This window comes from Mauremys mutica, chromosome 6, assembly GCF_020497125.1.
Source record: "Mauremys mutica isolate MM-2020 ecotype Southern chromosome 6, ASM2049712v1, whole genome shotgun sequence".
NCBI classification, from domain to species: domain Eukaryota; kingdom Metazoa; phylum Chordata; order Testudines; family Geoemydidae; genus Mauremys; species Mauremys mutica.
Window position 1 is genome coordinate 90,788,039 of NC_059077.1, and position 20,456 is coordinate 90,808,494.

Below are 20,456 nucleotides of genomic sequence, written 5' to 3' on the forward strand. Positions count from 1 at the left end.
GTAAACATCGAGTAGGAACAGAACCAAAATGCAGCAATAGGAAAGCACAATACAGCACATAAAGAATCTGCAGTAGTAGAACAGGCTACAGAAATACAAATATTAAAATTATTCTAAAGGAGTCCTATGCAGAGGCTACTCAGTGCAGAAAACAGAAAAACACAAGTAAGAGAGTAGATGTACAGGGCAGCATAACACATCTCTGGTCAGGGAGGAGAATATGGGAGATAGTGTATTGCTTGTAGGTAAAGAGAAGTTTAGAGTTCATTATAGAAGTAATTAACTGCACCTTTGAAATGGGAAAATAGCCTGATGTAATGTGTGTCCAAGAAACATGTCTAACTAGTAAACCTGTGTGTTTAATCTACCTGGATATGATCTATTCCAGAGGGATCTGGTAAACAAGGGGCATTTGTATATTTATAAAACAGGGACTCAAAATGGATGTGCAAATGCAACTATAGCATTTGAATATAATGTTATTGAGATTCTCATACAGAAAAAATTCATATATGGAGTTACAATGTTTATAATCCATGTAAAATAGTTTATTTTAGAACTAGAAAAAATAGTTAATAATGTCAAAAACCCAGCCATAATTTGGGGAGACTTGAATAGCCATAATGAGCTATGGGGAAGTAAGAAAACAGACCTAAATGGTAAATGCTTAGAACAATTTATTGATGTGCATAACCTGGTAATATTGAATACAGGAGCATTTACTAGATTTAATTCAGTGGATGGATTTTTTTTCTATTTTGGATCTGGGGATTGCAACTACTATAGCTAGTAAATGCAGCTGGAAAAGTCATAAAGAAGATGGAAAGGGATGTAATCATTGTCCTATGCTTATTGAGTTCTAAGACCAAGATAATGTCAAAAACCCCAAAAAGTGTTCCTAACTGGGATTTTAAAAAAGCTGATTTGGGACATTTTCAAGGTTAAAGCTGATAGATATGTAGTAACTATACAAGTGACAACCTAGGAGAATTCTCTAACAATGTAATAATAGGAACTATAGGAGCTGATCTGGCCATCTACAAAACATCATATTGCCCCCGGTTTAGAAATCCAGTTCTCTAGTGGCACGAGGATTGGAAGTTAGCAATCAAGAAAAGAAATAAGGCATACAAGAAAGCAAAACACACAATGAATAGTTAAGACTTAATGAATTATAGAATATGTAAGGTAGTGGCATAAACGATTATGAAAGACCAAAAAAAAGAAAGTGAACAAAGATTCAAAGCATTCAGAAGCATGCAAGTAAATTCACAGAATGAATGGAATCTGAAGTAAAAGTACATGTATGCCTGGTCTTATTGTAAACAATGAAATTGAGATAAGTCTCCAACTTAGGAAAGGCAGACACTTTAGCAAAAAAAAAATTCCGAAAGGTCAGTAGTGATAAGACTCAAACAATGAGCTTTGTGGGAGGGGGAAAATGGAGGCTTATGAATGATGATTGTGAACTATTAAATGGCTGGAGAGCATACACTGATGATGTATTAAACAAAAATGTTGTGGAGGAGTTTATTGCAGCCATTAGAAAAAGGAAAAATTCAGCTCCAGGTAAAGATAGTATAAGTAATAAAATGCTTCAACACTTCTCAGAAGAGAGTCTAAAGAATCTATTATGGTTATACTCGGGGGGGGGGGGGAGGAAGGACTGATGCCAACAGAATGGAAATATGCAATTAGGAGATCAGGCAAGATACATACAAGACCTAATGCTTATAGGCTTATTGTCCTTATATCAAGTGTGGGGAAAAATATAAATATACAAAGTGGTTTCAGAAAAGGAAGATGCACAGTGACCATATAGTGAGATTAGAAACTGAGATCCAAAAAGCGTACAGACTAAGAACTTTATGATGCTCTCCCTGGACACTGAAAAAGCATATGACATGCTATGTAGGGAAGGCCTCCTATGTAAACTAGCCAAAATTGAAATAAAAGGGAGAATGTTTTGGTGAATAAGGGACTTCTTAAGTGATGGATACAAATCAAAGTGAGAACAGCTTTATCAAAAACCTACTAGCTTACAAATAGTACTCCCTTGTGGAGTTCCATTTGCCCTATTTCGTTTTCCATTATGATCAATGACCTCCCAGAAAGTGTGTTGACAGGAATAGGTATTTCCCCTTTTTGCAGATGACTGTGCTTTATGGACGAAGCATAAAAGACCTAAAGAGTAGCTGTGGAAAAGACAAAGGAGGCACTCCAAGCATTTTCCCCACTTGGAAATTCTGAGGATTTAAATTCTCATTTGCAAAAACAAAGGGAATGCTTTTAACCAGGAAGAAAATTAGGGAAGAATGGGACTTAATTTTTTCACCATAAAGAAATCAGATAGTTCAAAAGTTGATGTTCCTTGATGATAAATGTAGAAAGGTCACAGATAATATCATACAAAAGTGTAAAAGTAGGATGAACTTGCTTAAAAGTGTAGCTGGAAACAAATAGGGTGCCGGTATGAAGGTGGTGGTGATGATGAGATATACATCAGTGATAAGCCCAATTTTAGACTATGGTTTCCAAATTTTTGGTTCAGCCTCAAAAACAACTCTTAGAAACTTGGACCTGCTCCAGGTCCAAGCTCTGCAATTGGCATGTGGCACAATGATAATGCCAGTGTGCATGCTGCAAATAGCCAGCAGAGAAGCACCTATAAAAGTAAGGATGAAACTGTTTTAGATCTAATCTTTTGGGCAAAAGTAAAAAAGGAATCACAAAAATAGAAGTACACCACAGATTTATGAGGACTACTGGGAGGTTAGTAAACAAAATGTTATGGATTGCCATAGATTTGCTCCAAAAATGGGTAAAGGAGGTGTGTAAAACAGAGAAATTGAGATAATTAAAAACTTGTAGTCATGGGAAATCAAATTACAGCTGGACAGTTATTCCCCCTTTTGTGTATTTGGGATTGTATGAGAAAAACAAGGGAAAGAAAAAACACATTATGACATTTCTGAATTTATTTAGGCAAAATTGAGCCACCTTTGTCAAGTCTATACAGATGGATCAAAATATGACAGCACAGGTAGACTGGGTGCAGCTTTGTGTGTTCCTAATCTTGGAATCCAGAAATTAAAAATACTATCAAATTATATGATCATTCTGACAGCTGAACTAATGGGATAATATTGGCACTAACCTGGATAAGAGATGTGTGACTGGCTGCAGCTGTAATTTTATCTGATTCCTTGTCGAGCATTATGACAATCAGAACAGGGACTCTGAAAAGGAGAAATGACATAATTGAAATAATGTTCCTAACTATGGAAATAATGCAAGCAGGTATCTGCATAATAATAGCATGGATTTTGGCACATATCAGAATACCTGGAAATGAGATGGCTGACAAAGCAGCAAAACATGCTCTAAAAATGGGGAGGCGGACATGAAGATACCTGTAAGCAGACAAAAATTTAAAAGTGAGGTCATGAAGGAGCTTGCAAGGGAATAGCAAGAGCTATGGACTAAAGAAACAAGAGTGAAGGTTCTAGGATGGATGCTCAAAAACCAAAGACACTGTACTTCCTCGTCATGACAGAAAAGTGAAGTAGATGTTTTTAGAGTGTTATCATTTAAGGCACAATGTTAAGTTAAATTTATTAAGACAAAGATGGGATGTGTAATGTGTGCGCAAAACTAAAGAAACTGTTGATCATGTTCTATGGCATTCTAGGGCAATATTCTATGGAAGGTACGTTTCTTTATAAAAATTGTGAGCGTGGAACAAAAGACTTTTTTCCCTAAAGGAACTAATGAGAATGGAATAGGAAAAAGCCTTGTTTTGTTTCTGTCAGGATACTAGACTGAATGAAAGAATAAATATACAAAAATAAAATCTTGCCTAAAAATGAAGGAAGGAAGTGGTGGTCGTAGCTTCGCATGATGAGCCTGCTGTGCCAAAGAACAAACCAAGACAAAGCAGGAGGCTGTTGGGAGAGGGAGCAATTAGAGAATGGAGAGACCAGCAGGCTGACAGAGTTGGGAGCAGGATCTTCTCCTAAGCAGAAAGTCTGAAAATGAGACTAAGGAAGAGACAAAGCAGACTCCAGAGGCAAGACCTGATTAAAAAAGGGAGCAGGATCTAGACTTCTGGGGAGAGAGACCTGGGAGATGTTCAGTTAAGGAACAAAGCAGGGGAACCAGAGTAGCTGAAAGGTATGAAAGGCGAAGCCTGAGGAGGGTGAGAATTGGTTTGAGTTTATACACTTGATTTGGGCTTGTTAAGGGGATTCCAGGGACGGGCCTTGAGATGAGGGGGAACTTAGTCTGTGGGGAAAAGGCCTGAGAGAGGCTGAGCAGGAAGAAGCTGTGGGAAGCAGTAGCAAAAAGTTGAATGAAACAGTCCTTGGCAGCTCTTTATGGGGTTCTTGGGCTGGAATCCAGTGTAGTGGGAAGGCCTGGGTTTCCCTCCTGTCCACTAATATGGTGGCATGAGGCCAGAGAAGGTCACAAAGCCATTGGAGAGCCCTGAGGACTAGGAGTAAGGACCAAGGGACCCAGAGTTGACAAGACATGAGACAAGATCTTGGATGCTGATTTGTTAGACTCATTACACCAGAAGGAGTGGACTACATTGTGACATGTCTGAAGGACCAAGTTATGGCAAGAGACCAGGCCACTGCAATGCCCAAGCAACCATCAGCAATGGCCTTCAGATGGAGGGAGAACTGCCATACCCAACCACAAGGAGGTGCTCTAGCACTGAGTGCCCCTTTATATTATCCAAGCCCATAGTTCTGCTGCATGAATAATATTCCCTAAGGTTCAGGTGGCACTAAGCCCTCCCTCCAGTATTTGTCATCTCTTTTATTTATTTATACACAGTATTGGTGTTGATGATATCCTGAAATGTCCACCAGATTCCATACAGTGTTCCACACTGCCAACAGAAATGCCTACTAAGCAGGGGCGGCTCTACGTTTTTGGCCGCCCCAAGCAGTCATGCCCGGGAGGCGCCCCGGAGCCGCGGGAGCAGCGGACCTCCCGCGGGCATGACTGTGGAGGGTCCGCTGGTCGTGCGGCTCAGCTGGACCTCCCACAGCTGCGGACGGTTCGCAGGTCCGGCGGCTCCGCTTGAGCTGCCGCAGGCATGCCTGCGGGAGGTCCACTGGAGCCGCAGGACGAGCGCCCCCTCCGCAGTCATGCCCGCGGGAGGTCCGGTCGTCCCGGGGCTCCGGTGGACCTCCCGCAGGCATGAGTGTGGCAGGTCCGCTGGCCCAGCCTGCCGCCCCCCCCGGGAAAGGGCCGCCCCACGCGCGTGCTTGCCGCGCTGGGGTCTAGAGCCGGCCCTGCTACTAAGGTGTCAAAATGTTAAAGGATTGCAATTCTATTTGGAGCAGCAAGACTGCCCCTCCATACACACACAGATTGGCATTAGCACTGCCTAGGCTTTTTGATGGCCCATTAAGGACTACAATTGACCCATTGAGAGAAGGCAAGAGATGCACCTTATTACTCAGCAAGGCAGGCAGGGACATGCCTATGGACAGAACTCTAAGGCTCCCAAGCCATGTGACTATAAAAGGCAGCTCCATCTTCTCCATTTTGGTCTTCAGTCCTGCTTGCTGCTTGTCTTCAGTCCTGCTTCTTACCTCTGGAGTAACTTTTTTTACAAATTAAGCTCTGAACAAAGGACTGAATGACCCATCCAAGCTGTGGATGTGTTCCAGAGGGACTTTCAAGCACCAATACTGCTAGGAACCTGATCTATAGTCTTTGTATGACTGTTTTACCATTTAACAACTCTCTTCTTATTCATTCTTTTCTTTTTTAATAAACCTTTGGTTTTAGACACTAAAAGATTGGCTGGCAGTGTATTTTGGGGTAAGATTCAAACCTATACTGACCTGGTAATGTGGCTGACCCTTTGGTGTCAGAAAAACATTTTGTAGCTGTGAGCAGAGTTATTTAAATAATTTCTCACTGTACTGGACCTAGGTGCTGATTGGGAGCCAGAGACTGGAATGCAATAAAGGGGCTTTGTGATTTCTTTGCTTCTTGATAACCAGTGTGGGGGACCAGAAGCACAGTTTGTGACTGCGTGGGGAGTTTAACTTCAGTGTTACCCACCAGTGTTGGGAGTATCTGCTCTCCTTTTTGCAGCCTGCCCTGACCTTGGCATTTCCACTGAGGGCTACTCCAGGCACACCTGGTCACGTAGTGTTTAAAATAACTTAATCTTCAGGAGAAGGATGATGTTTGCCACTGTGATTCTATCAATCCATGATATTATTAGCTTGTGCCATTTTAATAAATCTTGAATTTATTCAACAGAGATACATAATTTGCACTATGACTTTTTTCTGGATGCCAGGTAATAAACACCCCCTAAGTGTTTATCAAGTTTTTTGACTAATGAAGTCACATTGATTTTTTTCCTTTATTGGTCTGTGGATATTTTGTGTTTCTAAATGCTAATAACTGGGATTTGGTTTAACTGACTCCAGTCTGGGAGTTCTCAGAATGCCCGTAACTATTTTAATACCATGAAGCATTGAAGTAAGGCGATCAGCAGTAGTTAAAACATGGCCCACATAAAAGGCACTGTTCTCTAAGCCTCTTGTATTTATACTGGATTTATTTTTTGTGTGTACACAAACATCTCTAGGGCCACTACAAATAAAAAGGGCGTTGACTGCATCTCTGCTGGGTGCTTATCTGACAGCTAATAGGTTCCAAGTAGCTGTTCAAAACTTTGACCCTTGTGGGTTTTATAAAGAAATTCCATCCATCTTATACAATAATACCCTGCCCCCACACTATCCAGCACTCTTCTTAAGCAGCTCCGTTCCATCTGATCTTAGGTGCACTCTCCCTCGGGTCAGTCACATAACCAGTGTATCTTTTGCCTGGGCCACATGAATCATTCCCACAGCTTTGGGAATTATTCATTCATTGTCAGACTTGAAAAAACCTTCTCTGGTCTCTCAATAAATAGTGGCAATGGAGATATTTGCCTATTAACATTGATGCAAAGATATTGACCAAGATTATTAGGGTAACATGCCTAGAAGAGGGACAAATGATTTTTGTCTGTTGGGTTTCAAAGTCAGTGAACTAGTGGCTTCTACCATCAGTTTTGGAATTTGAGAGGATTTGAGGAAACTGTTAAATAAATTTGCAAGTGTGGGAGCCAGATCCTCTGCTAAAATTTTAATAGTCACATGAGAATCTGTCAGGACCCTGGCAACTTGCTTCCAGGCCTTGGTCTGTTTGCTTTAATAATCTCTTCTGTATCAATACATCAATCAAAGCTTTTCCCTTGGAGCTTAGTGAGAGTTGGTAAATTCGCACTCATAGTATTCCCTCTTTCATGGTAACACTGCAGTGCCAACAAAAAAAGCTGCACTTTACCTAGGAGTAAAACTTATGTCAACTAATTTCTTTCTTTCTGAACCCACATCTGCTCTGGGAACCCTTCCACTTGTGATCAGACGCCTTGCTGCATTTTGGTTTGTGTTCTACTTGTTCATCTGTACAATGAAAGCCCTTTGGGGCAGGGGTTTTGTTAACTGCTTGGCATGCTTGCTTTCTTGGAAAGTGCTGTGTACACACTTATGGTGCTAGTAATATCTTGTTCTTTCTCACACTGAAGCCAGTAAAATGCCCAAAGTTGGCAAATATCCCCTTGAGCTGCTCTATTTATTTCTGAGCAGTCATGTCTCTCTCCACTCCTATCTCTTCTAGTTTTTCTCCAGTCAAGATTGGGGGTGGGGGGGGGAAGGGCATCATGAGACTGAATCTGTTGGTAAGTTTTACTCAAGGCTGGCAAGGTGATTCTAATGATTACAGTATCCAATAATTTCCTCTGTAGCAGTAAGCACTGCCAGTTAATTGGCAGTCTTTCAAGTGCAGCAAGTTCTGCAAGCTGTCCCCATAACTCACTGCGGCAGGGTGCCTGTGTTTTGTTTTCTCAACACAGGAGGAAATAGTCTTAAATCGCAAAAATCAATTCCTCACACAGGGCTTGATCCTGCCCCTGCTCAACTCAATGGGGAAAAAAAACAACTAGTGACTTTAATGGCGCAGGATTAAGCCCACAGTGCATCATTTACTGCTTTGACCTGAATTTGTTTCACACGCTGTTAACTATCTGCTTTTCATTTATACCTTAGGCTTTTGTTGCATCAGAGAACCATTTTCAGTAATCATGCAGTAGTAAAAGAGGGGACAAACTATCAAGACTTTGCTACAGTTCTGATAACTGATTTTAATTATAAAAAATTGCTTGCTTTATTTTTATAATCTGGATACACTTTTTCAATTGCTTTGTTTTAGATGGTCTATTATTTAGTGATATTTTGTCTCATTTAATTGCATTGCTTATAGTAAACAGAGGAAAGGAATAACCAGCTGGAGGTGTCAAAAGGCATATAGGATACTAGTAATCTTTAAGGGCAAAAGTCATATTTAGATTCAACTACTTAATGAAACATTTCATGTGAGTGCGCAACAGTCTGCTATATGTTATACTGAAAGAAATGCATATTATATACTGCAGTGCATAAGGCACATACTGTATTTAAATATATACTATGTAATTAAACACAGGTATAGTCAACTGAAAGAGACAGCATAGTCTAAGGTGAAAATTCACACTGTGTACATTAAATAGACTAAGAAATATCAGCAGTGACATAACAAAATTTAAACTCCAGCCCATCCTATTTCTATATCAATGGAAGTTGTCCTAAATGACATTATTGAGCTAGGAAAAACTTCATAGTAAAAGAATCTCAAGGATTTCAGGTTTAATGATAGCTATGGAATAATGTTAAGGCACTGGAAATCTGAGACTTTCCAAAATGGACAATTTCCATAAGAGATGCAGCCTCTTATGTGAAAAGACTAGTCAGAGACACAGCCATGCCATACTTATTTTTATGACAGACATGGAGATACGCCAACACTACATAAGCATCATTAGTGTAGGCTCAGATTCTAATCTAGCTGTGGTCCAGTGCCTTCATTCAGATAATTATTTCCAAAGGCAAGAGTAAGATATACGGGCAGTGAGTAGAGTAAGCACTAAAACTTGCTGCCCATAAGCCCTTTCTCCTCCCTGGAATGCCATCTCCATAGCTCTGATTGTGGAAGACCTGTGAAGAGTTCCATAGGCCTCAATCACCATGGTTACTCCAGTTAAGATTAGTGTCATTTTGAAAATCAAGCTACTCACAGAGGTACCTAAACAAGGATTTAGGAGCCTAATTTTAAGCAGCCAAACTGTAAAATCTTAGTCTATATAACAAACACAATTTGTTCTAAGACCGAAGTGTTTACCTGAACAGTTGCTGCTCTGATGACTGTAGCTTTAACAACTGTCTGATGTGAACCCTTTTTTCATGTTTTGAATGACTTGAAATCCAGTAAAATTCATAATTTTTTTTTAAAGCCAGAAGGGACTATTATGATCATCTAGTCTGATTTTCTTCATAACACAGGCCAAAGAACCTCTCCCAGTAATCTCTACGATAAATTATAGATTAGAATGTTACTGGTAACTAAAGGTACTATGAAATATACCATACTACTGACACACTACAGAAATAGACAGGACTGTTTACTCTGTGCACCTGCTGAGGGCAGTATAAGGCCCAAATTGATTTATTTACCCTCTGGAATGTGAAGTATGTGATTCAGACAGTGGATATCATGCTTTGAGGGAGCAGAACAATCGTGTGTCTTATCTTCCTTGCCATATCTTATGCCCACGCTTTTCTAACTGCCACACGTAACTAGCCGTTGGGGTGTGCACAGGTATAAACAAGGTTAGAACTTGATCCAATAAGTTCACTTTCAATAAACAATGCAATGTCTGGTGTGACATTCATCTCCACCACATACATCCCAAGTAATCTGCCTTTGCGTCAAGTGCGAAAGGGGCTGCGCAGACCATTTGCAGTTTCTGTTCCTGCTTGTCATCTGCACTACACATCCCCCTATGTGGTGTGCTAGGAACACTAGATCTGTATAAGCAAGGTCCATTTCCTTAATTTCTCCTGCATCCAGCCTGTTTGAGCTTGGCACAGCACTGTTCTTTTTGGAAGGGCTATGAAGGCCTCCCAGCACAGCCTTTTTGCATGGCCCTACATGAGACATAAGTGGAATGGAGAGTTTGCACAGGTGATATGCACTGTGAAAACTTACACACATTCATTCTGGGGATCAATGTAATTCTCCTCTAGATTCAGCCCCCACTGCATATAGTCCCCTTTGTAACTTCTGTAATTTACTTCACGGTTCATTGTTAAACACATTGTCTTAATCCCTGGAAAATAAATCACACAGCGCACCCATAAATTACTTGGCAAAACAAACCAAAGTTCACTTGCTCTTTCTATCTTTAAACTGAGGCTCCTGCAGCTTTGATAGGAAATCCACTCCTGTCACAGGGAGAACTGCTCCAGGGAAACTGGAAGAAGAGCTGCGCACCAGAGCAGTAATCAGGAGTATGCAGCCATGAATGAGTTGAGAACAAAAGGCAGGCAGCAACATCTGCAGAGGAGAAGCAACCGTGCCTGTGTTGGACACACAACAATAGGTATAGCAAAGGGACAGAGCCACTGGAGTCTCTACGGTGCAAAGCTCAGAGACTTGCACCCATCTATTATGTAACATCTTTTTAAAAATCTAATTGTAATTCCATGGTGCTTACTTTATTTCATGCTTCTGGTGACTTTGGGCTTTGCCCTTGGGAGGATCACTGTGTCACCAGAATCACTCAACGCAGTTGTCACTTTGTAGTTCAGTTGCCTGTTTTGTAGGCAGCATGGCCCAATGGATGAGGCACCAGACTTTGAGTCAGGAGACGTTAGTCAGATTCCTTGCTCTCCAACTGACTTGCTGTGTGACCTTAGGTATGACCTAAGTAATTTCACTTAGACTCTCTGGGCCATCATTTCTTCCCCTGTAAATAATTATGCTTACCCACCCCTGTAAAATGCGTTGAGATCTACAGGTGAAAAGCTCTCCATAAAAGCTATGTGTTTGGGTATATGTACAGTAAATATGATTACCACAAGTAATATGTACTTTAAGGATGAATTATTGTGTACTCCCCAGCATCTAGTAAGTAGGATGAAATGCACTTCATCAGTGGTTCCCAACTATTGGCATATGTAGCAGCACCAGCACTCCTGCCTTCTGTGATTGGGACTCTTAAGTTCTGATTCCCAGCCCTATTGCAGAGGGCCTGTGTGTGCCTCTTTCAACTCAGTAAAGCAATAACAATAAATATATTGAGAGAAACTAGTAAGTTACATATGGTCATGATAACCAAATCACATTTCTGTTAACAGAGGAGCATGTCACATCTTTGTAACCTTTTTAAAGTAACTACCTGTACATTAGGGTGTTTTTGTTTTTGTTTTTTTGTCCAGCTTAAATTCATCCCTTTCAACATACTGCCCTCATCCGATATCTCTTCCTTTTTAAGTAACCAGAATGGTATGTAATAATCTTAAAAGTTCACTTCCAGATAAATGAAAAATGTCAAAACTTCCTTAGTTACAACACTATGCTAACATTACTAGTGACCTCAACTCTGTCAGCATGTTTTCCTTAATGTTCAGATGACCAGGAAACCATGTCTAATTTAGTCTCAGATTTCCAGTGCCTTAACATTATTCCGTTATTTACTTTTACTGATGTCTAGAAAGGCTGTAACATTACTACAGCAAGGGGTGAGTCAGTTGTCTTTTTTTTTTTTCCCCCCACTCAATTCATAGCTGCGTTCATTTTATGCTCAGTGTGTCTATTCGGTAGAACTGAGGAAAGAGTTCAAGAGAACGATACTTTTCCATCTAGACTGTGTCCCTCTTCCCCCCCCCTTGTGTGCTACCCCCCTCCCCAATTACTTGCTTTAGGAAAACACTCCTCTTCTTTCCCACAAAACTGGTATCCCAGCAGGGATGCCACTACTGTAATTTGTGCATTTTCAGCATCTTGCTGCTTAATAGTGAGGCTCACTGGAAAATCATCATGTGCATTGTCTACTTCATCAAGTGGTAAATTTACTGGAGGACAACTGCTAACAGCTTTGGAAAATTTTACCCTAGATTACAAATTGGCGAACCTCTCTAGATCTGCACCTATTTTCATAATTAATTACTGCTCCTCCTTGGCAGCTAAATCTATAATTCTTATTGGTGCTGATTCTCCACCACCGCTTGTTTAGTCAGTGGCACTTACAGAATACTAGAAATGTAGGGCTGGAAGAGACCTCGAGGTCATCTAGTGGATCTAGTCCAGCCTCTGTGCTAAGACAGGATTAAGTATACCTACACCATCGCTGACTAGTGTTTGTCAAACTTGTTCTTAACCTGTGCAAAGTAGCTGTACGACACTACTCATCAGTATGGTTGCATTTCATATCCACCTTGTACAGGTGTAAAGGATTGCACCGAAGAAAAGTTGTGCCTGTGGACTCAGTGCTGTGTCCCTGTAATTCATGCTTTTGGTTGGCCCCTCTGATGCCAAAGTACTGCAGCTCATAAAGACAACTGGAATCACTGAAATGTTGATTTTAACCTCTCTATCATATCTACAAGCTCCTCCAAAGAATGTACGTAGTATTAGTACATGAACTCTTTATTTTTCATAAGACTCAACACCGTTTGTTTACAAGTTATGGGCATTGCTATTAGGTGAGTTTTAGGCCTTGTTTTGTTGGATTAGATAAGTAGGTGGGTGGGCAGGGGGAAGAATTATACTGATCCTGCAAAAAAAAGTATAGTAACAAGGGTCCAAATTCTGATCTCAGATAAGTACATGCTGCTCCCAGTGATGTAAATGGGAGCTGTATGCCCATATCAGAGGGCAGAATTCACCCTTAAAATTAAAAAAGAACTAGAAGTGTTTAACTACAAAATAAGGGAGAAAAGACAGTTTCAAACTTTTTGTTTTAATCTGTATTTGTTTCATACAGTAAAAATTCTAAACTGCATTAAAAATCCTTGAACTGCATGTATGCAAACCACACTTAGACTTGCAAGTGCTTTACAATTATTAACAAGTGCTGCTTAGCATCAAATAAACTAGTAACTACTTAATTAGGAGATTAGATATGAAGGTGAAGTCACTTACACTCTGTGTGTGTGTGTGTGTGTGTGTGTGCATGTATATGCATTCAAAACAGGATTTTAGTAATCTAATTACCTGTCTAACCTTACTTAATGTACTTCTGTGTGTCAGTAGTAGTAATAATAATGTATAATTTTGAGGATTGTTTGCAATATGCTCTCTAATGTTCAGATTGTTCATCTCAGGACTAGTTTTTATTTTTTTAAATTTTTATCACTTGTATTTTCTCGTCACATCTGGACAAATTTAAAGTAACGAAAGGCTTTTTACCTGTCAAGACCTGAGTTCAGGATTCTAGGTTATACTGCCAAAAAATGCACCCACAGGATGAAATTCACCTTGTGCAAAAGGCCAGCACAAGTCTTATATATCCCTTAATCCCTTGGATAACTACCTGGTCCTATAGCCCACAAGTGCAGGGAAATCCCATTGAAGTCAATGGAAGTGTTGCATGTACAAGCACTGAGGGATCAAGCCCTTAGTCAGATTGGTGCCAGCAATCACTCCAGCCTTTTAATTCTTTATGAATTATTTACATTAATGTGAAACTGCTTTATCTGTCCTCAGAAAAGGGCTGACATTAAGAAAGAAAGTTTTGTGCCTGTTTAGCATCTGAACAACACCAGCTATACAAAGCCATAGATTCCAATCCCTATAGCTATCGCAGTTCCTCTCTACCAACAGAGCTATGGGACCAATGCAATAAAATAAGAAGCAGGACTAAAGAGCAATTCACTAACCAGGATGCTTTGCTCTTCTATATATATATTTTTTCTAATCACATTTCTCTCCTTCTCTTCCTCTATTTTTACTCCCATTTTTACTCTAGCAACTGCTGTTTGTTTTCTTATTTATTTTCTCATCTTCCCCTGTCAGTCTGTTTTGTTTTGTTTTGTCATGGTCTGATCCAGTTCTCATGCCACTAGTCCAGTGCTGCAACATTTTGGCTGCAAACAGCGCAGGGGAAGATGGTTTTAATTCTATATTTAAATAAAATTTCATGCAAAACATTTCTACTTAACTTTTTTCTTCCTGAAGAAATAAACAAAAGAAAGGAAGAGAAGATGAAGACGACTTATTGTTTCAGAAACAAGGTGTTGTATGAAGAATTTCAGCAAATTCATACAAGAACAAATTTTCAAAAGGCCTATGAGCTGGCCCTTTGAGCGAGTCCAGGGTTCAACCTCCCCTGAGACTAGTTTACCTCTCAGTGCAGGGGAGAGGAGGGAAAGCAGGGACTAGCAACAGGGCCTGGTTGGGGGATATAAGGAAAACCTGAAGTCAGTCAAGGGAGAGACTGATTATTAGGCGACCAGAGTTAGCTGCTCCACACAGAGAGAAAGTGGGCTGGAGGCTCTCCTTAGTTTCCAGCACAGGACGTGAGAAGTGCATGTCTGTGGGAAGCAGGAACTGATTAGGAAGGCTGCAGGGGAACAGGCCTGCTGGGAGGAAGGCCTCAGAAAGAACAAGTCTAAGGACTCTGCACCAAGGGTTGCAACCCAGGAAGAAGCTGGATGGAACCTGTGTTTTGAACTTCGTTAATAAATCAAACTCCCAGAAGGGTTGAGTTATTGTGAAAACACCTGCAGTGTGAAGCTTGATTAACTTGATTAAAAAGGAAACTGACTGAGGCACTGGAGGCACCCCAAGCCACCTTGGGTAGCTCCTGCAACCAGGGGCGGCTCTAGGATTTCCGCCGCCCCAAGCAGGGCCGGACACAGCGCGGGGTCGCTTTGGCGATCGCTGGTCCCGCGGCTCCGGGGGACCTCCCGCAGACGTGCCCTGCGGAGGGATCGCTGGTCCCGCGGCTCCGGGGGACCTCCCGCAGACGTGCCCTGCGGAGGGTCCGCGGGAGGTCCACCGGAGCTGCCTGCTGCCCTCCCACGGGACGCCGCCCCAAGCGTGCGCTTGGCGCGCTGGGGTCTGGAGCCAGCCCTGCCTGCAACAGAGGCCTTGGCCGGTCCTCTGCACATATCTGATAGCTGAGCACTGTCACTTCTGCATCCAGCTGCTGGAATATACATGAGCAACACTCATTTGTGTTCTGTCTGAAATTGTTAATGTGGTTTTGTGTATATACAGTTATCTGGGAGCACAAAGGAAAGTTAAATTTTGGCCTTTGTTATCAATTTGTTTGGCAAGTGTTGTCACTATTGTTTTCTCTCTGGTAGCTCTGTAGACTAACTTCAATATGTATCACTTAATTTAAAAAAAAATAGGATTGGGAGCAGGTTTTCCCAGCATTCCTTTAAATTACTTCCCCTCCCCCGCAAAACCAGGCTTCTTTCTCACAGCTTTCCCAGCATAAATCCTTGTTTACCCCTGACATTCACGCGCTCTCTCTCTCTCCTTAGACTTCCTCCCTTTTAATTCTGTTGACTAGAAAGGTATAGGAACAAAATAGATCATGGGCTTGGTAGTAGGATATAGTTACCTAAAAAGGAAAGACCAGTTCAAACTGTTATCATCTGAGGGCTATCTGGGACCTATGTAAAAGGATGCTGGTAATCTAAAATCCACATTGGAACTGAAATGTTCATATAATAAAAACCATCACCACAGCTGGTGCTGGCTATTGCTCATAGCAGAGAGGCCAAGATTAAGGGGCATGGAGGTTGAACTACCACAAATTCCCTCTAGGTTTGAGGCACACTGGTGTAGAATGTGGCGTTTAAGCATTTGCTGATGCCTGTGCTTTCTATTTTCTGTGGATAAATAGACTTCAGCCTCCAGGACTGAGGACACCAGCTCATTTTATGCAGGTGAGGTGACCAAACAACCATCACATGGTAACAACTTTGGTCTATTGCTCCTGTGAAGCTGTTTCCATTTATTTATGGATGAAATTGAAGCTTCCTGAGCACTTAAAATGAAAGCTGAGTTTTCAAAGCCTGCAAAGATTTAACTGCTGACTAAATAATGTCTATCACAGATGGCGGTGGGGAGGGGAAGTATTCTAATCTATAAATGTAATCAACTCATTTATTTTTGGATCCACGACTTTCCAGCAGTGTCATAAATCTGTTGCTGGATCTTGCATTTGGATCTCTGATTTAGCTGAAAAAATGTGTAAAATCTCAAGTACCCAGACAGGTTATTGGCTGACTATACAGCAGATGAGGCTCACGAGTACAAATTGTTCCAGGAAAAATCAATTGTAATTCATACTCACTAAAATCTATATTTTCCTCTAGGTATATGCAAAGAACCCCCCACTAACTTTGGGCTTGATTCTACTTCCACTCAAATCAGTGACAATTCTGCCACTGACTTTAATGGGAGCAAGGTCTAGCCCCTTAATGAGTTACACATTGTACATCAAGAGAAGAACTCTTTTGTCATTTCCAGATCTTATTTCCATGCTACCAGCTAAGAAAGTAACTTACCTGTTTTGCAACAAATGCCTATTATTACTCAGACCACACCTCCCTTTACAGATTTGCCATCAGAAACACAGAAGACACGTGGATCGGAAAATCCACACTTTCAAGGAGAAAGCAGGATGCCAGAAGTATACAGGTTTGGTGCAGAGTCTTACATCTATCCCTTTAATGAATAATGCCCCCAACTATCACAGAATTTCAATGTGCATATGAGAAGAGAATTTGTCCTTTCTTATGTTTTTATGTTAATTATAATGTCTATAATAGGTCAGACCAATGGTCCATCTAGCCTAATATATACTGTCTTCTGACAGTGGCCAATGCCAGGTGTTTTCAGAGGGAATGAACAAAACAGGGCTATTTTGGTCATCCATCCAGTCCCAGTTTCTGCCCGTTGGAGGTTTAGGAATACCTGGAGCATGGGGTTGCATCTCTGACCATCTTTGCTAACAGTTTCCTCCAGGAACTCATCTAATTTTTTGAACCCAGTTATATTTAATAACTGTGCATAAAATACACCACAGATAAGGACACTTTACCAATAATATTTTGGCTGTGACTGTGAAACTGAAGTCTTTGATAAAGACACAACAACAATCTCAAATGCAGGCTTATTTAAAAGCAACACTTCTTTAAAAAAAGAATATTCATAATAAAATTATAGTACCCGGTACTCCCATGATAATCCCTTATCTCTGGAAAATGGGTTTTCCCTTAGCCCAATTACTGGTAGGAGTTTTTATTAACTTCCTGTGCCAAAGGATTATTATGAAATCATACTTGATGGAAGGCTTAAATCATGGGATTTTTAAAAAATACACTTTGGGTTCTTTTATCTGCCTTCTGGTTTTTGAACCTTCAGGATGCACTTGGATCATTTTGTCAGCCATAAGGGCTAGAAACTTTGGCGTGGTTTTTTTTTTGGTGGTTTTTTTTTTTAAATAAACTCAGCTTCTCGTGTAATCATTTGTGTCTAGGAGCTGGTGATATTAAGTAAAATATCAAATGTTGTAAGAGTTGGCAATACTGTTTCTAGTAAAAGTAGGAAATAATACTAATGTGGCTTATGGTTGACAATGTTCCTTTAAGAGGAGAGATTAAACTATTAAGAGGAAATGCTGCTGAGGACAAAGATGTTCAAACAAGGGAGCTAGCACTAGAGAACTCCTGGTCATTATTTATTTTTGCTGTTGAATATGGCTCCACCCATAAAGCATATTTGATTATTGAGGTTCTAAGGCAAACAAATACTCTGACACATGTTAAACAAAGAAGACTGTGCGTGTATGTGATGTCAGAAGATTCAGCAACAGATGATTGGAAACAAACAAGAAAAATCCCCAACTTTTGTGAGATGTTTATTGCTACAAATCAAATAAAAATAAGTCATAGAACTCTCCAAATATTTACCTGGCTAAAAATGGAAACCAAACTAAATTGATAAGAATATAATTGTGTCAACTAAAAGGAAAGCAAAGAATAGAAAAATAACTGAGACATGGAAGTGATGTAAAACATTAGTGACGCACAGAGGAAACAAACAATAAAACCCATCTGAACTTTCAAGGGTTTGTAGTGTGGCTTTAGATTGATACCTACTGTGAATTAAATAGCCCTTGCTGTGCAAGTTTGTGTGTGTATGATTTTGTTGCAAAGACTTGTCTTCCATTTGCAGTAACAACAAAGATGGATTCATCTCATTATTTTGTTTCATGAAAATCATGGTTAAATTTTACAAGTGAAGAATTTATATGGCTGGGAGACATTAAACTTTGAACTTCCTATTTCAACAACATTAGTTTATCCCCTTTGCACATATGCAGTATTTTCATTACTGTTTCTGCAGATAAATCAGGGGCTCATGTTCTGAGGCTTGTTGAACTACTCCCTAGGGAGCTTGACATCAATGGAACTATTCACCTGTGTTAAGTGTGTGTATACAGGCTTGTCTCCATAGTACACTAGTGTGCACCAGCTGGGTGTAAATTCTAGTGCATGACAGTGTGTTAGGTGCTAACTATGTCCACGTGGACTCTGCTGACATGCACTAAACATTCTTTAGTGAGTGTTGACGTAGTCCTGTTCGAAATAGGACTATAGCATGGCGTACTATGAACATTTTAGTGCACGCCGGCCAGGGCCAGCTCCAGGTACTAGCGTAGCAAGCAGGTGGCAGGGGCAGCATGTCCGGAGGCAAGGCTGTCACTCCCTCTCCAAGCGAAGGACCTGCCGTCGATCACAATAGCGTGTGTGTGTGTCTCTGTGTGTGTCGGCAAAAACACTAGAGCCGGCCCTGATGCAAGGAGGGCCTACATGGACAGTGTGTGGCATGCTGGCACACGCTGGAATTTACATCCCAGCTGGTGTGCACTAAGTCTTTGCAAGATTGGGACATTACAGTCTCATAAGAACATAAGAAAGGCCGTACCGGGTCAGACCAAAGGTCCATCTAGCCCAGTATCCGTCCACCGACAGTGGCCAATGCCAGGTGCCCCAGAGGGAGTGAATCTAACAGGCAATGATCAAGTGATCTCTCTCCTGCCATCCATCTCCATCCTCTGACGAACAGAGGCTAGGGACACCATTCTTACCCTTTCTGGCTAATAGCCATTTATGGACTTAGCCACCATGAATTTATCCAGTCCCCTTTTAAACATTGTTATAGTCCTAGCCTTCACAACCTCCTCAGGCAAGGAGTTCCACAAGTTGACTGTGCGCTGCATGAAGAAGAACTTCCTTTTATTTGTTTTAAACCTGCTGCCTATTAATTTCATTTGGTGACCCCTAGTTCTTGTATTATGGGAATAAGTAAATAACTTTTCCTTATCCACTTTCTCAACATCATTCATGATTTTATATACCTCTATCATGTCCCCCCTTAGTCTTCTCTTTTCCAAGCTGAAGAGTCCTAGCCTCTTTAATCTTTCCTCGTATGGGACCCTCTCTAAACCCCTAATCATTTTAGTTGCCCTTTTCTGAACCTTTTCTAGTGCTAGAATATCTTTTTTGAGGTGAGGAGACCACATCTGTACACAGTATTCGAGATGTGGGCGTACCATGGATTTATATAAGGGCAATAATATATTCTCAGTCTTATTCTCTATCCCCTTTTTAATGATTCCTAACATCCTGTTTGCTTTTTTGACCGCCTCTGCACACTGCGTGGACATCTTCAGAGAACTATCCACGATGACGCCAAGATCTTTTTCCTGACTCGTTGTAGCTAAGTTAGCCCCCATCATGTTGTATGTATAGTTGGGGTTATTTTTTCCAATGTGCATTACTTTACACTTATCCACATTAAATTTCATTTGCCATTTTGTTGCCCAATCACTTAGTTTTGTGAGATCTTTTTGAAGTTCTTCACAATCTGCTTTGGTCTTAACTATCTTGAGAAGTTTAGTATCAGCTGCAAACTTGGCCACCTCACTGTTTACCCCTTTCTCCAGATCATTTATGAATAAATTGAATAGGATTGGTCCGAGGACTGATCCTTGGGGAACACCACTAGTTACCCCTCTCCATTCTGAGAATTTACCATTAATTCCTACCCTTTGTTCCCTGTCTTTTAACCAGTTCTCAATCCATGAAAGGACCTTCCCTTTTATCCCATGACAGCTTAATTTATGTAAGAGCCTTTGGTGAGGGACCTTGTCAAAGGCTTTCTGGAAATCCAAGTACACTATGTCCACCAGATCTCCCTTGTCCACATGTTTGTTGACCCCTTCAAAGAATTCTAATAGATTAGTAAGACACGATTTCCCTTTACAGAAACCATGTTGACTATTGCTCAAGAGTTTATGTTTATCTATGTGTCTGACAATTTTTTTCTTTACTATTGTTTCAACTAATTTGCCCGGTACCGACGTTAGACTTACCGGTCTGTAAGTGCCGGGATCACCCCTAGAGCCCTTTTTAAATATTGGCGTTACATTAGCTAACTTCCAGTCATTGGGTACCGAAGCCGATTTA

The 20,456-nt window shown here is 40.8% G+C and overlaps 1 protein-coding gene across 2 annotated transcripts in view; it reads right to left on the minus strand.

The window, feature by feature from the left end:
- TMEM252 (transmembrane protein 252) overlaps positions 1–9,444 on the minus strand; it is a 43,829-nt gene extending 34,385 nt beyond the window's left edge. For both annotated transcript variants that reach the window (XM_045021327.1, XM_045021325.1), the window contains exons 1-2: positions 9,301–9,444; positions 3,158–3,239 (exon numbers count right to left, since the gene is read on the minus strand). In XM_045021327.1, the coding sequence (XP_044877262.1) occupies positions 3,158–3,217 (60 nt within the window). In that variant the 5' untranslated portion in view covers positions 3,218–3,239; positions 9,301–9,444. The remainder of the gene's footprint in view (positions 1–3,157; positions 3,240–9,300) is intronic.
- Between the last annotated feature and the right edge of the window lie 11,012 nt (positions 9,445–20,456).